Consider the following 20,708-nt stretch of genomic DNA (forward strand, 5'->3'; position numbering starts at 1 on the left):
GGCCAAATTGGGTAAGGACAGTAGGTTTCCTTTCTTAAAGGACATTGGTGAACCAGTTGAGTTTTTGCAACAAACCAGTAGTTTCCTGGTCACCATTGCTGATGCTAATTTTTTATTCCAGGTTTATTTTATTAACTGAATTTAAATTCCCCAACTGCCATGTGGGATTTGAACTCACATCCCTAGATTATTAGTCCAAACCTCTGTTTAGTAGTCCAGGAAAATAAGCACTAGGCTACCATACCCTTGTTTGCCCTGACACTCTAATGCAGGCTTCCCATAGGAGCACTGCCTGACAGGGGGAGTGGGGTGGGGTGAATGGCCAGGTTTTATACTGTCTGCAGTATTCAAAGGATTTCAGAAATGGGATAAAATGGTATACTTTAAGGAACCAGGCAAGTACCATGTACCAGATAGGTGGCTCAAGATTGCACCACAGATGTTGCTGTCAACCTGTTCTACATTTACTGCCAAAGCCTTCCTTACCTAAAAGTTGTTTCATTGCATATCATGCATACTTATCTTTCAGCAGGGCATATATTCAAGCTGTAAATTATACATGCAAACAGTGTCATACACACAACAAACCATTGCAACACAAACTTGGTGTTTACTGACATGGACTTCAGAATGGACTTCAGTTTGGGCACCTGTGCATCTCCAATAATGGCTTCTCTTTCTACCCTCACACCATCACATCCAGAGACTCCCATCTAACCTTTGGGACATAATTTGCTGCCTTAGGCAAAACTCCACATGTATACTGCTGACACTTATTTATACCACTCCACTACTTCCATTCACCCAATAACAACCTCCATTCTGTCAGATATATGGAGTTTGGTTGCAGATCAGCCATGATCTCATTGAATCGCAGAACAGGCTTGAGGAACTCCTGTCTGATATCAAGGATTTCATATGTCAAAACTTACTCCAATTGAAGCTTGAGAAAACCAATGTCATTGTTTTTGGCCCTTGCCATAAACTCTACTCCCCTACCACAAACAATATTCTCCTCTCCACCCACTTAGTCAATTTTAACCGGACTACGTAGAGCCCAAGAGTCCTGTTGGACCCAGAACTGAGCTTCAAACTCATTATTTGGTTAATGTCTCAAATGCCCACCTTGCTGATCTCCATCCTCTGCCATCTATAAATTCCAATATTCCCCCTAGCAAAGCTGTTCCAGTACAGCTACAACACTGGCATCTACCCAACAATATGGAAAATTGACCAGTTATGTCCTGTGCACAAGAAGCAGGACAAATCCAACCTGAACAATTATCGCCCTATTAGTCTACTCCCGATAATCAGCAAAGTGATGGAAGCAGTTGTCAACTGTGCTATCAAGCGGCACTTGCTTAGCAATAACCTGCTCACTGATGCTCAGTTTGGGTTCCGCCAGGTCCACTCAGCTCCTGACCTCATTACAGCCTTGGTCCAAACATGGATTAAAGAGCTGAACTCCAGAGGTGAGGTGAGAGTGACTGCCCTTGACATCAAGGCAGCATTTGACCGAGTATGGCATCAAAGCGCCCTACAAAATTGGAGTCAATGGGAATCAGGGGAAAACTCTCTGCTGGTTGGGATCATACTTATTGCAAAGGAAGATGGTTGTGGTTGTTGGAGGTCAATCATCTCAGTCCCGGGACATCACTGCAAGAGTTCCTCAGGGAAGTGTCCTAGGCCCAACCATCTTCAGCTGCTTCATCAATGACCTTCCTTCAATCATAAGGTCAGAAGTGGGAATGTTTGCTGATGATTGAAAAATGTTCAGCACCATTTGCAACTCCTCAGATACTGAGGCAGCCCATGTCTATATGCAGCAAGACCGGGACAATATCCAGGCTTGGGTTGATAAGTGACAAGTAGCATTCGCGCCACACAAGTGTCAGGCAATGACCATCTCAAACAAGATAGAATCTAATCATCTCCCATTGACTGTTCAATGGAATTACCATCGCTGAATTCCCCCACTATCAACGTCCTGTGGGTCACCATTGACCAGAGACTGAACTGGAACAGCCACATAAATACTATGGCTACAAGAGCAGGTCAGAGGCTAGGAATTCTGAGGTGACTAACTCACCTTCTGTCTCCCCAATGCCTGTCCACCATCTAAAAGGCACAAGTCAGGAGTGTGGTGGAATACTCTCCACTCGCCTGGATTGGTGCAGCTCCAACAACACTCAAGAAGCTCAACACCATCCAGGACAAAGCAGGCTGCTTGAATCGCACCCCATCCACCACCTTCAGCTTTCACTCCCTCCACCACAGATGCACAGTGGCAGCAGTGTGTACCATCTACAAGATGCACTGCAGCAACTCTCCAAGGCTCCTTCGACAGCACCTTCCAAACCTGCGACCTCTACCATTTAGAAGGGAAAGGGCAGCAGATGCATGGGAACACCACCACCTGCAAGTTCCCCTCCAAGCTACACACTAGCCTAACTTGGAACTATTTTGCAGTTGCTTCACTGTCCCTGGGTTAACATCCTGGAACTCCCTTCCAAACAGCACTGTGGGTGTCCCTACTCCACATGGACTGCTGCGGTTCAAGAAAGCAGCTCACTACCACCTTCTCATGGGCAACTTGGAATGGGCAATAAATGCTGGCCTAGCCAGCGATGCCCACGTTCCATGAATCAATGAATAAAAAAAATACAGATACATAGAATTATATTGAATTTACAGCATATACCGATATTGATGCAGAGCTCGATACACACATAGGGAAACCATCTTTGGCCGACATGTGAAACACCACATGTGATAACACTGATAGCTGATGGTTTATAAGGCCTGTGTTCTCGGTACCTCACTGTATAGCTGTGAAACATGGGCGACTTACAGCTAACGGGAAAAGAAACTCAATAATTTCCATCTTTGCTGAGTGCGACGCATTGTGGGTCTATCCTGGCAGGACAAAATCATAAATCAATCCTCTCAAAGGCAGAGCTCCCAAGTTTGTTGGCATTAATTAAACAGAGGCGGCTTCAGTGGTTTAGACACACCTGAAGGATGGAAGATGCACATCCCCAGGGCCTTATGTATGCTGAGGTAGCCGGGGCCAGACGACCAGTGGGGTGCCCAAAGATCCGCTTCAAGGATGCTTGCAAGCATGACATGAAGGCCCTAAATGTCAACGATCGCATCTGGGATTCACTAGCTGGTGAAAGAGGGAAATGGCGACACATCCTGTGGACTGGCGTGCACTACCACGACAACCAGTGGCTACACCAGCTTGGCAACAGGTGCCAACACCAAAAACAACAACTCACAGCGTCACTTGGCAGCTTCATGTGCAGCATTTATGGCAGAACCTGCCTCTCAAGGATTGGCCTTCACAGCCATCAGCAAAAGTGCACCAAGAGAAGATACCCCACTTAAATGGATTGTTTGCTGCGTGTCCATCATCTTTCGTAGATGCAAGCATGCCAACCACGATTTTTTTTTTACTATGATTCTGTTGTACATTTGTGGTTTAGTTCAGTATTCCTGATGATTTAACTTTTGAATTTGCAGTGAATATAAATCTATCTCTGTTTCTGTCTGTTCCGTACCCATTATTCACAATGCTTTAATTAAGTGGAATCACATTTTCGAGAAAAATGGTAAATTAATCGAACAAAACGATGTCATCCGATGGAGCCGATGCTCTTTTACGGCAAGTTTCAACGCAGCCAAAATACTGAATGCCTTCTCCTCTCATCTAACGCTAATGGTTATATTGTACTTTTGTTTCAAAATTGCATTGCATTTTATATTGCGAAGTCTGCTTGCATAACCTGGAGCCCCTGCTGCAGCCAGTGGGTGGCTCTGATGTGATGTGCAGTGGTTTGCTGGTGGAAGTGGCGCGCGCGCTGATGGTTGAGCTGTGGAATTGTGTCCCAGAGCGCGAGCGCCGCCTGACCAAAACCCCGGGGGCACTTCAGTGTGAGCGGTGCGAGCGGACGCACGCTTGCTGCTACTCCTGCTTTCCTCCCTTTGGTTTTAACATTTTTTTTCTGCCCTCAGCACGCTTGCTTCGAGTCGGCTTTGTGATATTTTAACTTGCATTCATTTTTTTAAAAAAAAAGCAAGCCGGGAGCGCGGAGCGTTTCAGTGGGAAACTGCTGCTGCTGCTGCTGATGCCACTTGAGTGTGCCTCGGGTTTACCTTTTGGTTGCTTTAGTTTGGAGGAGAGAAGTCAAGTCCGGAGAAAATTTGGGAGCCAAAAAAAAAAGTTTGGCGAAGTTCTAGGTTGGGTTTGATTTTCTTGGCGTTTCTTTGGCGAAGCTGGGGTTGAAAATGAAGCGCGCATCTTGGGTGAGTGCGGCGGTGTTGCTTTTCTTGCTGGGGGTGACATTGGAGGTTGAGCCTAACTGTGAGGAGGTAAAGAAAGTTTTCCAGCTGCGTCAGATCGGACTCTCGAAGTGGCTACCAGAGACCCCCAGACCAGGTGAGCACCGACGTGCGATCGTTACTCTGTATATTAGATAAAATCGTGCACTACTCAAACTGTCCGCAAATATATACACATTTTAGCCACTGTCTATATCTTAGAGGCAATCTCCATAATTTGATACACACGGTCCCTTTCTAACAGTGCCGCACTTTATAGGTACTCCCGTGTCATATCCATGCCTTAAACTGAGTGCCTAATTAGTGGGGAAAACGCATTTAAATCTCTTACACTTCAGTGATCTTATGGCAAAAACAAATCCGAATGGCAAGGAATCCGATGATCGCCTCAAGCCCGGGTAGTTTTTTTTTGCGGGGGGGGGGGGGGGGGGGGGTTAAAATAAAAGAGGCGATTTCTCCCCGCAAAATCCCAGACTTAATGCCAATGGCCAGGCAGTGAGTAACCCCGAGGAAATTCACCTTCATTGCTTCTTCCATATAAAACATTAAGAACACCAGGAAAACCATAAGTAATTCCAAGGAAATGATTGTAGAGGCAGCAGTTGAAATTTCATTTTCCTTTTACATAGATTTTACACAGAATCGTTCAACTGATGTGTATGTGGACTTTCAAAAAGCATTTGACAGAGTACCATTTAATAAACTTGTACATAAAATTGATGCTCATTGGATTAAAGGCTATGTGAATAGGAAATTATCAAAGGGACAGAAAGCAGAGACTAATGGGGAATGGTTGTTTTTCAGATTGGAACGAAGTGCAATTATGTCCCCCTGGGGTTGGTGTTGGGATCATTCATTTTCAATATTAAAGATCCGGACTTGAGTATATAAGGCATAATTTCAAAGTTTGCAGATGACATGAAATTTGGAAATGTGGGAATCATTGAGGAAGTTAGTAGCAGACTTTAGGAAGGCAGAGACAGACTGGTGAAATGGCAGAAGATATTTAATGCAAAGAAGTGTGAAGTGATTCATTTTGGTAGGAAGAATGAGAGGCAATATAAACCAAATGGTACAATTTTAAAGGGGGTGGAGGAGAGTAGAGACCTGGGCGTGGATGCACACAAATCTTTGAAGGTGGTAAGACAAGTTGAGAAGCCTGTTAAAGCGTATGGGATCATTTATTTTAGAAACAGAGGCATAGAGTACAACAGCAAGGAAGTAATGCTAAACCTTTACCAACACTGGTTAGGCCCCAGCTCACATATTGTGGCCAGTTCTGGGTACCACACTTCAGGAAGAATGTCAAGGCTTTAGAGAGGGTGCAGAGGCGAGTTACAGGAATGGTACCATGGTAAAAGACTTAAGTTATGCTGTTGAAGGTGGAGAAGCGGCCTGCTGAGTCACATGAAGGCCCATGGCAGAAACCTGCGACCCTGAGTAGATGTGATCCTCGAATCGAGGGACAGTCGACGACCATATTCATACGCAGGGACCTGTCTTCTCCAGATGAAACTCACATGTCCAGGTGTTGCGCCTTTTTTGAACTCAGCAAAGTGTGGAGGACAATAGTTCCCTGGTGCATTCTCCATGGCAACAGCTCGACTAATCAGAGTCAATTTGCCAACCAATCGGCACCCTTTTCTCATGCAGTAAAAATTGCTGCACCCTTTGAAATTTGGCATTCTTGTGTTTGGCCTGATAAGTGCAAGACGCAAAGCTTCGACAGCATGTCTCTTTTTTTCAGCAATACTCAAGTTCTGTACTACCAAGCCACTTCAGTTATGTGGAGAGACAAGCGATAAAGAGGTGATTTGAAAGGGTGATTTGATAGAGGTGTTAAAAATCACAGAGTTTTGATAATTTCTTATTTACTTTATTTCCAGTGGTGGAAGGGTTGGTAACCAAAGGGAAGCAGAAGAAACATGAGGAATTTTGTTTAATTGAATAGCTCTTTCAAAGAGTTGGCACAGGCACTATGGGCCTTTGCTGTACTATTCTGTGATTCTATGATTTCTGTAGATTGTAACTTGCGAAAGTGTTCTGAAGTGTCTCGGAATGGGGGCAACACTGGGAAGACCGTCTTTGTTCTGAATCTGTCTCAGGGCATCAAGAGCCAACTGTGTAGTGTGGGACTCAAATCACATGTTTCCTTGAAGGACATGAATGGCACTCTGGTAGTTTTCATGGTAATTTTGCAATTTCACTACTTGCCATGGTGGGGATTTGAACACTCAACCTCTGTTGCGAGTCCAGTACGATAACTACAGGCTTCTGTACCCTGTAATTGCTCATTATACCAATAGTACATTTTAACAGTGTACTAATACAGGTTTATAGGTGCATTGCCAAACAGCTCTGCTGCCACATTAGCAAAAAATATGACCATCTTCCAATTATGTTGGCATGGAAGAAACGTACCACGTAATATATATACACAAGTTCTATGCTATGAAAAGCAAAGAACTGTTTACATATTCCATCTTGCACCATTGACAGCGCAGGTAATGGCATATCAGATATTCAAATGTATAGAGACTTTGTACAATATGACTTGGACAAATGAACAGCATTATGATAATGAACAGTGCAGGTGCGTGACATGGCAATTTTGTGATATATCTTGAAAATAACTTCAATCTCAAAGCAGTGTGAAAAGATCATAAAAATTAAAGCTGGCTTGAAGAATTATTTCATACAATTGTCTCAATGCTGAATTGGAGGGACTTGCTGATCACTTGAAAAAGTAAGTTTACTTTTAGGGTATTCGGGAGAAATATTAACATTTTTTCCTTGCTGTGCATTTTCTTTTTTATTTCTGACTTTCAGTACTTGGAGATACTTTTTTAAATCTCATTCGTTGTGTCCTCACTTTCATTTAGTTACTTTTGTAAATTTAAGTAAAACAACAACAAAAAATTGCTATTTCCTGGCATTGAGTATCTTGTATTGTAAAAGAAAAAATACAAAATAGAATGGTTTATGTAGGCAGCTAAGATTGTGGGTGTTGGCACTAAATTGTTAGAGCTACAATGTAAACAAATTTTATAAACTGGCATTTCTCCTTGTGTAAACTGAGAAGACCTTTTAATGAAATAACTGCTTTTAGGACAGCTGTTGTGTAAACTTTTCCATGCACATTGAAGCATCACAGCAATTGTAAATGTTCTTTACATTATAAAATGAAAAACATTCTTTGATAGGCGTAGAATGATACAGAATTGGAAATAAATTCTGAAAAACTTGCAGTTGTCGCGAGCATATATCTGGATTATGCGGGACTATATTCAGAGTAACAATCGCAGAAACAATTATCGTTTAATCTGTGATTCAACCAGAGGTTAGCTGTGAAATGGTGTGGAATAAGAACAGCAGCTCATTGTATTGTGGAGGAAAGGGGGAGTGAGTCGTCCAGGGATGTGGGTGGGAATTGTGTTTTTGCTAAACTTCTGTTTATAGAACTGCAGTATACATGAGATAACTTCTGGGTTTGTTCTTCATATATGTTAGCTAGACAGATCTGTAAGGAAACATTAATGATAAATATGGTGACTTTAAAGATTTAAGGATTATATTGGTGCTTATTTAGGATGATTTTAAAAATCCTGATAGTTTGCAATCTGTTTTATATTATTTCAAGTCAGAACAGCTTATAATTCCTGCCTTAATCATGAATTCCAGTAGATTCTCAATATAACATAAAAATGATTGCCAGTTTGGCATTACTGTTTGTTTTGAAAATTGAATGGAAGAATTGCTTCAAGTAAGCAAATTCTTGGCTTCTGTCTTTTGTTTTTGTGTAATGTCAGTGAAAATTTTACATGAACACCGTAGTCATCAGTTAGTGATAATTTACCAATTGAATATTGATTATTTTTTACCTGAAGATCAGTATCATATTCTGAGCAATGTTGATCGAAGAGCAGAATCAAAATATTAGATGTGATGATAAGTATTTCCTGTGCCCACAATATAGTCTAGTTTAGTTTAGTTTAGTTATACAGCACTGAAACAGGCCCTTCGGCCCACCGAGTCTGTGCCGACCATCAACCACCCATTTATACTAATGCTACACTAATCCCATATTCCTACCACATCCCCACCTGTCCCTATATTTCCCTACCACCTACCTACACTAGGGGCAATTGCTAATGGTCAATTTACCTATCAAAATCAAGACATACTTTGCTATGGACTAAATCTTAATAAGGCTTGCAGATTAAATTGTTTTGTCATTCATGACAAAACAAGAGAAAATAATCTAACATCTTGCATTAGTTAGTGCAAAGCTATCTGATTGATACTGACTGAGTGCTGTGCCATGGGAATTATTAATTGCACTTTATAGAGAGTAATGGATACCTAGGAGTGACGACAAGTAAACTAATTAAGGTGTTTGGTTGACATCTCGTATGTAAAAGCAAGACTGAAGCTGCTTATAATTGTTGTATGAGCTCATTATACTACAGCTATGAAATCATTCCATGGGATCACTTATTATTTGCAACATATTTCACATTCATGCTGCTTCATCCAATTTATGTCCAACTTTTTGATGCCAGTAGTCAATACCTTATTGTATGCTTCATGTTGATACTTGATTAAATTATGGCATACTTTCCTAAAATAATCTGTGATTGATTATAAGAACATTTTATGTCCAATATTAGAATTTACTGGACTGCATATTATTTCTTAAAACTGCACGAACGACAAAATGGGGAAAAATATTTGCCTTGCGGTTTGTTACAGACCTGAGATTTGCACCAAAATTGATACCTCTACTGAAAATTTGAAGAATTATATTAAAGTGCAGCATATATAGTGCTGGTGTATTATGAGGCAGTAATCCAATTATGGGGTTCATATGAATATAAACTTTACTTTTGGTTTACGTAATCATCAGATCAAATAACACATGATTTTCAATGTTGTAATCTAATCTTGTTCAGATAACCTTCTTGAACTTTTAAAGCGTTCATCTTTAACATTTTGTAATATCTGAACCTAATTAGATTTCAGCTTTGGAATTTCCCCCTCATTCCATTCTAATGGTACATAAATGTGTGACTTAGAGGAAATACTTGGTTATCTGATTAACATATAGTGTAAATAAACAAACCCAAAATACACTCAAAGTATTCATTGTCCTGGTTATGATATTAATTGTATTGGATCTGGTAGTGTAAACTTGTTTAATTTTTGCTCATCACAAAATGTGTGCAGCAGCACATTCATCTGGTTTTCTTAATTGAACCACATACAGTGATGTTGTTTCTTATTTTTTTTCCATCAAAGTTTTCCTTTATTCTTATGCTGAAAGTGTTGATTCCTTTATGGAGCACAGCTCCACACTGTATCCATAGAAATTACAACATGGAAGTAGGCCATTCAGCCCAAATAATTTGTGTTGGTGTGTGTTATCTATTTTGCCATAGTTTTTATCCCATGTGCCTGCCCTGCTTCATATTCCTTTTTTTTGCCTTTCCTTCAACCACCTATCTAATCTATTCTTAAATATTGGGATGGTTTGTGCTTCAACTACTACTTCTGGTAGCACTTTCCACAGACTCTCAGTTCTACATTTAAGAAAAAAACTTTCTCCTATCTGTCCCAAATATTTTAGATTTAATTTTCTATCTCTGTTTCTTTGTTCTCAACAATTGACCTCAATTACTACGAAGTCTACTTTGTCCAATCCCTTCATAATTTTAAACACCTCAGTCTAGTCACCCTGTAATGTCTACTAACAAAAACAGCCCAATGTGTTTGTATTTCTTTGTATCATAGTGAATCATCACAGGAATCCTGCTTTAAATTTCCCCTCGTCAATGCAGGGATGCTGAAATATACTGCACTAGTTACCACTGCCCTAGTTGAGATTAGTTAATTAAGCACAAACTGTGATTTAACCTTCTCTGTATGCTTTAACTAATTGATGCCTTAACAAGTACTGCAATCACACAATTTTTATGTGGAAAGTGTCCTATTAGTCTGTCGAACATTAAGTGTGCTGATTGGCTCAAAAAACACATTAAAATAGTAACGATTGTAGAAAAGAAAGACAATACTCATAAACTTAGCCATTGCATTTTCTAATATATCCAGTGACATTCCACACCAGGGGCTGGATTTTAAGAGCCTGTCACTGATCTCGAGTGGCGAGCTCAAAAAATGGCGGCCGGCACACCAAAGAGCCTCTGCGATCTCACACACGATGACTCATTTAAATAACTGGGGTGGCCCGCATCCCCCTCCCCCCAATCTTGTGGAGGGGGTGGGCTGTCCAGCCCTGCCAATGTTGTCAGCTGCCTGTGCACAGGCGCTGGTGCCGTTTTTAAAGGGTAGCCAGCCCTGTCGGTCAGTTTGAATTTTTAAAGATACACCCCCCAAAATTAATTTAATAAATTTCTAATGCCCCTTTCCCAACCCCCAGTAACAATTGTGTTTTAAATCTGACTCCCGCTCCCCACCACCCCCAGACTGCACAAAGTTTAAAGTTTGCATCTTCCTGCGATCCTGTACACCCATTACGTTTATTTGACCCCGTTCCCCCCCCGCACTGAAAATATAAACTCCTCCCCCCTCACCACCAGTGTGATGCCACTTTCCTCTTTTGGGGAATTGAAGGCATGGGAGTGCCGGCTGCCATTGCTGAAGATCGCGGCAGGCCTGGAAGATTGAAGGTAAGCTGGTTAAAATTTATGCATGTCAGTAATTTAAATATCGAAATCCAAGTCCCGTTGCCCAGCGGTGGGGGTTCTACTGCGGAACCTCGCCACAGCCGGGAGAATCAGGCTGGGCCCTCCAGGCATTGGCCTCCGTGGCGTACCACTGCCAGCCCCATATTTCGGCCCCCCCCCCACCCCCGCACCGCCACGCAGCCTGATGTCGAGGGCTTGGTAAAATCCAGCCCTAGCTTTCTGTTCCACTCCCGGAGTGTTGATCCATGATTTTTCAGCATTATGTTAAGTGCTGCATAATAATGTCATGTGGTATAAAGGAGTAGTGTGGATAAAGAGGGACTGGTGAACAGAGTAATACGGAAGTATTTTTTGAATTAGAGTTATGCGTCATGGAACCTTTTTCTATTTCTATAAAAGATTTGAATGTAGGCCTAAAATACCAAATGTGGGGACATGGCAAACTGTGAGGAACATCACTGAAGGATCTAGACAGGATAACTGAGCTTGCAGATAAAGCCAGAGAATTTTGCACTCTAGGAAGAGGTGATTTAAACCACTGTACTTGTGTGAGCTCTCTAGCTTACTCACATTCTCCTCTTGCCCCTTTTTCAAGAATTTATTGACATCCCTTTTAAAAATGTTCGTGGACATTGCTTCCACCATTTTCTCTAGTATGGTTTAGATTAGAGATACAGCACTGAAACAGGCCCTTCGGCCCACCGAGTCTGTGCCGACCATCAACCACCCATTTATACTAATCCTACACTAATCCCATATTCCTACCAAACATCCCCACCTGTCCCTATATTTCCCTACCACCTACCTATACTAGTGACAATTTATAATGGCCAATTTACCTACCAACCTGCAAGTCTTTTGGCTTGTGGGAGGAAACCGGAGCACCCGGAGAAAACCCACGCAGACACAGGGAGAACTTGCAAACTCCACACAGGCAGTACCCAGAATTGAACCCGGGTCGCTGGAGCTGTGAGGCTGTAGTGCTAACCACTGCGCCACTTGGTATTACATGTCCTAACTTTATTGTGAGTTTTGAAACAAAAACTAACCTTTCTTTCTTTTGGTGATAACATTAAATTTATACCAATTGATTACTGAATCATTTACTTTTGGAAATCTTTTTCCTGATCAAGACCGCTTCGTTTTGAACACTTCCAAGATCTTACAACTTTTTTTTTTCTAAATGATAGACCAAGTTTCTATATTCTCTCCTCATTACTAAAGCTCCTTGTTATTGACATCATTTAGTAACTCTCTTCTGTACTCTTTCTGGCAGTGATTTGCTTCCTGAAGTAAGCTGCCCAAAACTAGACACAGTATTTCAACAGAAACCTAACCAATGATTTCGGTTGGTTTAGCATTATCTCAACTTTTTTTATTCAATGCCATAGTTATAAAACATAGGACCCCGTTTATATTTATCATCTTGTCTTTTTGCTTTTAAAGATTTATACGTCTGAATCCCTAAGTCTCTCTACTCCTTGAATTCTTTTAAAGTTTTACCATTTGCTGTTCTCTTTCTTCTTCCTTCCAATATATGTCACTACCCATTTCTTTGCATTCATCTGACATGTCCATCTGAAGATAATCATGTCCCCTTATTTTTGTGCTGTCTGCAGATTTTAATATTTGTGTGTGTGAATATAATAAAATGTACGTATGTGTGTGTTATATGAATAATATTTCCAACACTGACCCTGAAGAACATTACTGTTTACATATCTAAAGGCTGAAAAACATCTATTCACCAGTCGGCTGTTTTCTATAACCAGCTTCCTAACCATGTTGCCACAATTCCTTAATATTTTTGGGCCTTTAATTTTAAGCCTCCTTTGTGACACTTAATCAAAAGCCTGTTGAAAATCCATCCATTGCATTCATTTATCAATAGATTTAATTATTTCCTCAAGAGCGCTTTCAAATTTGTCAGACACCGAGTTGGGCATATTTCAAATTGTGTTAACTGCAAATAAGAGTTCATAGAAATCCTAGATACCTACTTTTGTTTCTTTGGGAATTTCCAATTTTTAGATTTCCCCAGGGACTCTTCAACATTTTTTAAAGTGTTTACAGTCTACCTTTGCACATTTCATCTCTCTGTTTTCCACTTCCTCTTTTTCAAACAAATGTCTCTTTTCATACCAGTGTCTTTTTAAATGTTTTTCAGTCATTGATTTTAACCCTGATGACTGGGCACTATTTTCTGCACTCCCTCCCCTGCGTATTTTAATTCTCGGCTTTCGAGGATATTGAAGCAACCTGCTGCAAGCATGTGTGGGCCTCATTAATAAGTAAATGTTGAGACCCAATGACATCATTTGCACCCCAATGTAATTTGCACCAGGGTTTGCAGCAGTGATGCTCGGTGCTAAAGCTGCCAGGAAAAGCTGGTGCAGGCAGAATTCAGGGCCAGAAGAGACCTAGGTAAGTGATTGTTTAAAATTTGTTTGTGGTTTCCTTCTGGTGCCTTATGATAGTGGTCTGCTGCCTTATATCCTGCACCTGCCTACTGGTCTTGAGATCCTCCCTGCTGGTTTTGGTCAGGAGCCAATGTAAGATTTAAATGAGGTTCATGATATTTAAATTGGACCTCAGACTGGCTTTGTCGTGGGCACTTCCCTCTTGACTAAGCTCCTGTGCGCCACAATCCTGCCCCAGGTTAAAATTGTGGCTTGGGAGTTTGAAATCCTCAATACTATATTGTTATAGAGAAATTTTGAGCTGTATAATTTAAAAATTATATTATAAAACAGTTGTGTTTTGTTGTAATGTTGTTGTTTCTCTCCCCAAAGTGATGGCCTATGTCATGTAAGGCCCCCACCTGCCAAGAATGAGGCACATTGATTTTGTCATGAACATTGATTTTAAACTGTTACTGGAGTGCAGAAAGGACTTGTTAAACAGATCAACTGTAGCTGGAAAAGATATTTGCATGGCTGTGTTTGCTGACAACGCAACCATTAGGTGGCGCTGCAGTCGCATATGCGCAAATGCAGCCTGTGCCACTAAAACGTCACAGTCTGCGATGTTCAGGCAGCTGCCAGGATTAAAGATGGCGCTGCTCAAATAATCACGCAAAGGCAACGTAAACACGTGGCAGCACACAATGGCCGGAGAGAGTGAGCTGAGTAGGGGGGAGGAGGAGAGTGCTCCCGCCACCACCAAGGTCTTCGGCTGTGCTCTCCTCGCTCTCCCCTACCCCCGCTCTCCCCTACCCCCGCTCTCCCCCTGCTTCCCCCACCTTCAGTCTCTCGCCGTGTTACGCGATGACATCATCTGCGCAAGTGCCAACCTGTCCTGGCAATGCGGAACGCAGCGCATGCGCAGAGAGCATGAGCCCGTCTGTGCATGTGCGCAGATTGGCGCAGTCTGATGACATCAGCTACCGGCTGCGTTGTCGAGAATCACTTTGTTTCTGAATTGTACAAACAGTTTGAACAGAGTGTCTGTTTGCTCCTGGACTGAGAAGACCTCTTCTGTCTGCTCCCATCTCTTTCTCACAAGCCTCTGAATTCACTGAAGACACATGAACCCCAAGAGAGAAAAGTCTCCTACAGCGAACAATATTTAAGAATACTGGGCCCCAACGAAAAGCAAGATCTAAAGACAATCAAGGACTCTACAGTGAACTCGAAGAACTGTAACAAAAACTTTTCAGATATTGCCTCAAACTTTTCCACTTCATTTTTTCTTCTCTTTTCTGTCTCCATTTGTATGTGTGTATTGTGTATGCTTGCGAGCGTGGGCATGTTGTGTATCTGTAGGTGTTAACTGAATTAGAGTTTAAGTTTAATAAATTTCAACTTTTCTCCTTTAAACCTAAGAAAGCCTGTTTGTGCTGGTTTCTTTGCCTTATAGTTGGAAAGTGGTGAACAAGGATTCACCGAGGGGGAGCTAAAAGCATGGTGTTTTAAAAATTAAACCCTGTTACGGTAAGACCAGGTGAAGGCTGAGAGGGACCCCTAGACACCTTTCTCACCTGGTTGTAACACCTACTATAGGCATGATAATGCATAAAACTTTGCACTAACCTGCAATATTGAGCACTGAAGTTATATAAGATCATTTAAAAAGCACTGTTGTACAAGACTGGAAGACTTTTTACAGATTTGATTTATATGCCTGTAGTAATTTCTGGTTTCTGTTGTAATGTTGGAGTGTAATTTGTGCGCTGTGCCAGATGTCATTTGTAATGCCCAAAGTAGGAAAACTAATTAAAAAGCACTTACTCTTCTGGCATAATTTCAAAAAGAGAGTTAATGAATCTCTAAGGCCATTAATGTAGAACCTTTGTCGGACATTTAAAAATATCTGTAGTACACATTCTGTTCGTAATTGGAAAAACATGTAAACTTAAGTCCTGAGATGGAACAGAGAACTGAATATGTATTATGTAAATTAAAATGTGATGAAGTGAATGACATTTTAACCCACTAGAATATATTGTACAATATAAACTGTTGAATTGTGGGGGGGCAGCAAAATTAGCAATGATCAGTAAATTAATGTTTTGGCATACATATGATACCTGTCTCATCAATTGTTGTCAGAGTCATGAGAGAAGAAAATGAAGGGGAGGCTGTTAAAGGGAGGGGGAAGGGTGGAGGGGGGGGGTGGGAAGGAAGGAAGGGGGTAGAGTGGAGGAAAGGGAGGGACTGGAGGAAGAAGAAAGGGAGGTTCGTCGAGAATTGGGCGGAAAATAAGAGGGATGAGTGGTGGGGTGGCAGAGGAGGAAAAGGAGAGGGGGTTGCAGGTGAGGGAGGAACATGGAGGGATGGTAGGGTTGCAAGTGGGTGAAGGAGGGGGTAGAGTGATGGTGAGAGAGAGGGCTGTAAGTGGGTTGATGAGGAAGGGAGGGGGCTGGAGGAAGTAAGGAAGGAAGGAGGGAAAGGGGAAGGATGGAATAGTGGGGCCCAGTTCATGGGCAAGAGGGGTGGGAAAATGAGGGGGAATGGGGCAAGAGGAAAATGCTGTCTGGGGGAGACAGAAGCCCACTATAAAGTGCTGACAAAATAATTAAAATTAGTTAAAACGTAACTGGTGCTTATCTTTAGCCCCTCCTTGTCTCTAAATTGCCAGATTGTGTGCTCGTCATTCAGTATTGAATGGGCAGAAATTTCCTCCAAGTAGCATAATGGTAATGTTACTGGATTGGTAATCCAGAGGCCCAGCCTAATGCTCCAAAAAATGAGTTCAAATCCCACTACAGCAGCTGTTAGAATTTAGATTCAATTAATTGATAAATCTGAAATGAACAGCCAGCCTCAGTAGCAATGATGATGAAGCTATTGGATTGTCATACAAACCCCGCTGGTTCACCAATGACCTGCTGTCCTTGCCTGATCTGACTTAGGTGTGACTCCAAACAATGTGGTTGACTCTTAACTGCTCTCTATTATGGTCAAGCAAGCCACTCAGTTGTATCAAATCACGACAGAAGAGGAGAATAAAACTGGACGGACCACCTGGTAACGGCCCTGGCACCGGACACAACAAAGGCACACCCTGCCCAGTTGACCATGCTAAGTCCTCCTCAGTAACATCTGGGGACTTGTGCTAAAATTGGGAGGCTGTCCCACAGACGAGTCAAGCAACAGCCTCTCATAGTCATACTCACCGAATCATACCTTACAACCAATATCTCAAAGACTCCTCCATCACTGTCCTTGAGTATACCCTGTCCCACTGGTAGGACAGACCCACAAGAGGTGGCGGGGCGGCACAGTTGTATACAATCGGGAGGCATTGGCCCTGGGCGTCCTCAACATTGACTGCGGACCCGATGACGTCTGCTTGTATCAGGTCAAACATGGACAAGGAAACCTCTGGCTGATTGCCATTTAACACCCTCCCGCAACTGATGCGTCATGTTGAACACCACTTGGAAGAAGCATTAAGGGTAGCAAGGGCACAGAATGTACTCTGGGTGAGAGGCTTTCATGTCCACCACCAAGTGTGGCTTGGTAGCACCACTAGTGACCAAGCTGGTTGAATCCTGAAGGACCTGCCAGACTGAACCTGCAATAGGTGCTGAGAGAACCAGTAAGAGGGATAAACATACTTGATCTCACCCTCAGCAAACTACCAGTTGCAGATACATCTGTCCATTACATTATTGGTTGGAATGATCACCACACAGTCCTTGTGGAGACGAAGTCCCATTTCACGCTGTAAATACTCTTCATTGTGTTGTATGGAACGACCCCTATGCTAAGGCAGCACAGTGGCGCAGTGGTTAGCACCACAGCCTCACCGCTCCAGCGACATGGGTTCAATTCTGGGTACTGCCTGTGTGGAGTTTGCAAGTTCTCCCTGTGTCTGCGTGGGTTTCCTCCGGGTGCTCCGGTTTCCTCCCACAGCCAAAGACTTGCAGGTTGATAGGTAAATTGGCCATTATAAATTGCCCCTAGTATAGGTAGGTGGTAGGGGAATATAGGGACAGGTGGGGATGTGGTAGGGATATGGGATTAGTGTAGGATTAGTATAAATGGGTGGTTGATGGTCGGCACAGACTCGGTGGGCCGAAGGGCCTGTTTCAGTGCTGTATCTCTAAATAAAAAGTAAATAAAATAAAAATAAATAAGTGGCATCGAATTAGAACATATCTAGTAGCTCAAAACTGGGCATCCATGAGGTGCTGTGGGCCATCAGCAGCAGAATTGTATTCAACCACAATCTGTAAACTCAAGGCCCGACACATCCCTCACTCTACCATTACCATCAAGCCAGGAAAACAACCCTGTTTCAATGAAGTGTGCAGGAGAATACTTGAGGAGCAGCAGCAGGCATACTTAAAAATGGGGTGTCAATCTGGTGAAGTGACAACACAGGACTGCATGCATGCTAAACAGTGGAAGCAGCATGTGATAGACAGAGCCAAGTGATCCCACAACGAATGAATTAGATTAAAGCTCTGCAATGCTGACATATCCAGTTGTGAATGATGGTAGCCAGTTAAACAAGTAACCGGAGGAGGCGGCTCCACAAATATCACCATCCTCAATGATGGGGGAGCATGCCAGTACAAAAGACAAGGCTAAAACATTTGGAACCACCTTCAGCCAGCTACGAAGCCTGAGGTCCCCAGCATCACAGATTGGCTAATTTGATTTACTCCGCGTGATATCAAGAAACGGCTGAAGGCACTGGGTACAGCAAAGACTATGGGCCCTGACAACATCCCAGCTGTAGTACTGAAGACTTGTGACCTTGCCAAGCTTTTCCAGTACAACTACAACATTGGCATCTATCCGACTATGTCGAAAATTGCCCAGGTATGTCCTATCCACATAAAACAGGACAAATCCAATCAGGCCCATTGCTGCCCCATCAGTCTACTCTCAATCATCAGCACAGTGATGGAAGGTGTTGTGGATCATGCTGCCAAGTGGCACTTACTTAGCAAAAACCTGCTCACTGATGCTTAATTTGGGTTCTGTCAGGGCCACTCTGCTCCAGACATATTCCAGCCTTGGTCCAAGCATGGACAAAAGAACTGAATTCCAGAGGTGAGGAGATAGTGGCTTCCCTTCATTAAGGCAGTATTTGACTGAGTGTGGTATCAAGGAGCCCTATCACAATTGAAGTCAATAGGATCGTGGGGTAACTTTCTGCTGGTTGGAGTTGTACCTAGCACATAGGAAGATGGCTGTGATTGTTGGGGACCAACCAAGACATTGCTGCAGGAAATTCTCAGAGTCGTGTCCCAGACTGCTTCATCAGTGACCTTCCCGCCATCATAAGGTCAGAAACGGGGATGTTTGCTGATTGCACAATGTTCAGTACCATTCGGAACACCTTAGATACTGAAGCAGTCCTTGCCAGTATGAAGCAAGACCTGTACAACCTTCAGGCTTGGGCTGATAAGTGGCAAGTAACATTTACACCACACAAGTGCCAGGTGTCATGTTAGGCCCCACCTCCCAAGAATGCGGCACATTCATTTTGTCATGAACATTGATTTTTAACTATTGCTGGAGCGAGGAAATGACTTGTTAAACAGACCAGCCGTGGCTGGAAAAGGCATTTGCATATTAACAGACAGTACTTGGAAGGGCAAAGGACCATTCCCTGACACATTCAGCCCACGATGGATGTTGATCACTGGACAGTGAGGCGGGTGGGGAAGCACATTCCAGGGCCTGCTGGGGTGATGCAATCCAGATGCTGGTTAGACTAGCTGGCCTCATGACTAACTGGCTGTTCCAGTCTTTTGAACTAGCCACAGAGAGTTTGAACTCAAAAAGACTGTTGCTCCTGGACTGAGAAGATCTCTCCTGTCTGCTACCATCTCTTTTTCAAGCCTCTGATTCCACTGAAGACATATGAACCCCAAGAGAGAAAAGTCTCCTATAGTGAACAAGGTTTAAGAAGAACACTGGGCTCCAATGAAAAGAAAGATCTACCTACAATCAAGGACTGTACAGTGAGCTCGAAGAACTGTAACAAAAACTCTTCAGATATTGCCTCAAACTTTTCCACTTTATTTTTCTTCTCTTTTCTGTCTTTTTGCATGTGTGTGTATTGCGTATGCATGCTGTTGTGGGCGCGTCAAAATGTCAACCTTTTCTTTAAACCTGAGAAAATCTGTATGTGCTGCTTTCTTTGCCTTATAACTGGAAAGCAGTGAACAACCAGCACCGAACATCAAGCTACTGTCCACAGGACTGTCACTGACCTCATCTCCTCTGGAGACCTTCCATCTACAGCTTCCAACCTCATAGTCCCACAACCCCGGACTGCCCGCTTCTACCTCCTTCCCAAAATCCACAAACAGGACTGTCCCGGCAGATCCATTGTGTCGGCCTGCTCTTGCCCCACTGGACTTATTTCTTCCTATCTTGACTATCTTTTCTGCGCTGGTCCAGTCTCTTCCCACCTACATCCGTGACTCTTATGACGCCCTACGTCATTTTGACAATTTTCAGTTTCCTGGCCCCAACCACCGCCTCTTCATTATGGACGTCCAATCTCTCCACACCTCCATCCCCCACCAGGACGGTTTGAGGGCTCTCCGCTTCTTCCTGGAACAGAGGCCCAACCAGTTCCCATCCACCACCACCCTCCTCCGCCTGGCTGAACTTGTTCTCACATTGAACAACTTCTCCTTCAACTCCACTCACCTCATTCAAGTAAAAGGTGTTGCAATGGGTACCCACATGGGTCCTAGTTATGCCTGTCTTTTTGTGGAATGTGTCGAACATTCCTTGTTCCAGTCCTACTCAGGCCCCCTCCCTCAACTCTTTTTCCGGTACATTGATGGCTGTATCGGTGCCGTTTCTTGCTCCCACCCCGAACTGGAAAACTTTATCAACTTTGCTTCTAATTTTCATCCTTCTTTCACCTTTACATGGTCCATCTCCGACACTTCCCTTCCCTTCCTCGACTTCTCTATCTCCATCTCTGGGGATAGGCTGTCTACGAATATCCATTATAAGCCCACTGACTCCCGCAGCTACTTCGACTACACTTCTTCACACCCTACCTCCTGTAAGGACTCCATTCCATTCTCCCAGTTTCTCCATCTCTGACGCATCTGCTCTGATGATGCTACCTTCCATGACAGCGCTTCTGATATGCCTTTTTTCCTCAACCGAGGATTCCCCCCCCCCCCCCCCCACTGTGGTTGACAGGGCCCTCAATCATGTCCGGCCCATTTCC

General features: G+C 43.0%; 1 protein-coding gene across 1 annotated transcript in view; it reads left to right on the forward strand.

Moving 5' to 3' along the window:
* The first annotated feature begins 3,935 nt into the window (after nucleotides 1–3,935).
* gpc5a (glypican 5a) overlaps nucleotides 3,936–20,708 on the forward strand; it is a 1,436,107-nt gene continuing 1,419,334 nt past the window's right edge. Inside the window, exon 1 of the mRNA XM_068034439.1 lies at nucleotides 3,936–4,441. Coding sequence (XP_067890540.1) covers nucleotides 4,291–4,441 — 151 coding nt within the window. The 5' untranslated portion in view covers nucleotides 3,936–4,290. The remainder of the gene's footprint in view (nucleotides 4,442–20,708) is intronic.

Source organism: Heterodontus francisci, chromosome 6, assembly GCF_036365525.1.
Source record: "Heterodontus francisci isolate sHetFra1 chromosome 6, sHetFra1.hap1, whole genome shotgun sequence".
Lineage (NCBI taxonomy): Eukaryota > Metazoa > Chordata > Chondrichthyes > Heterodontiformes > Heterodontidae > Heterodontus > Heterodontus francisci.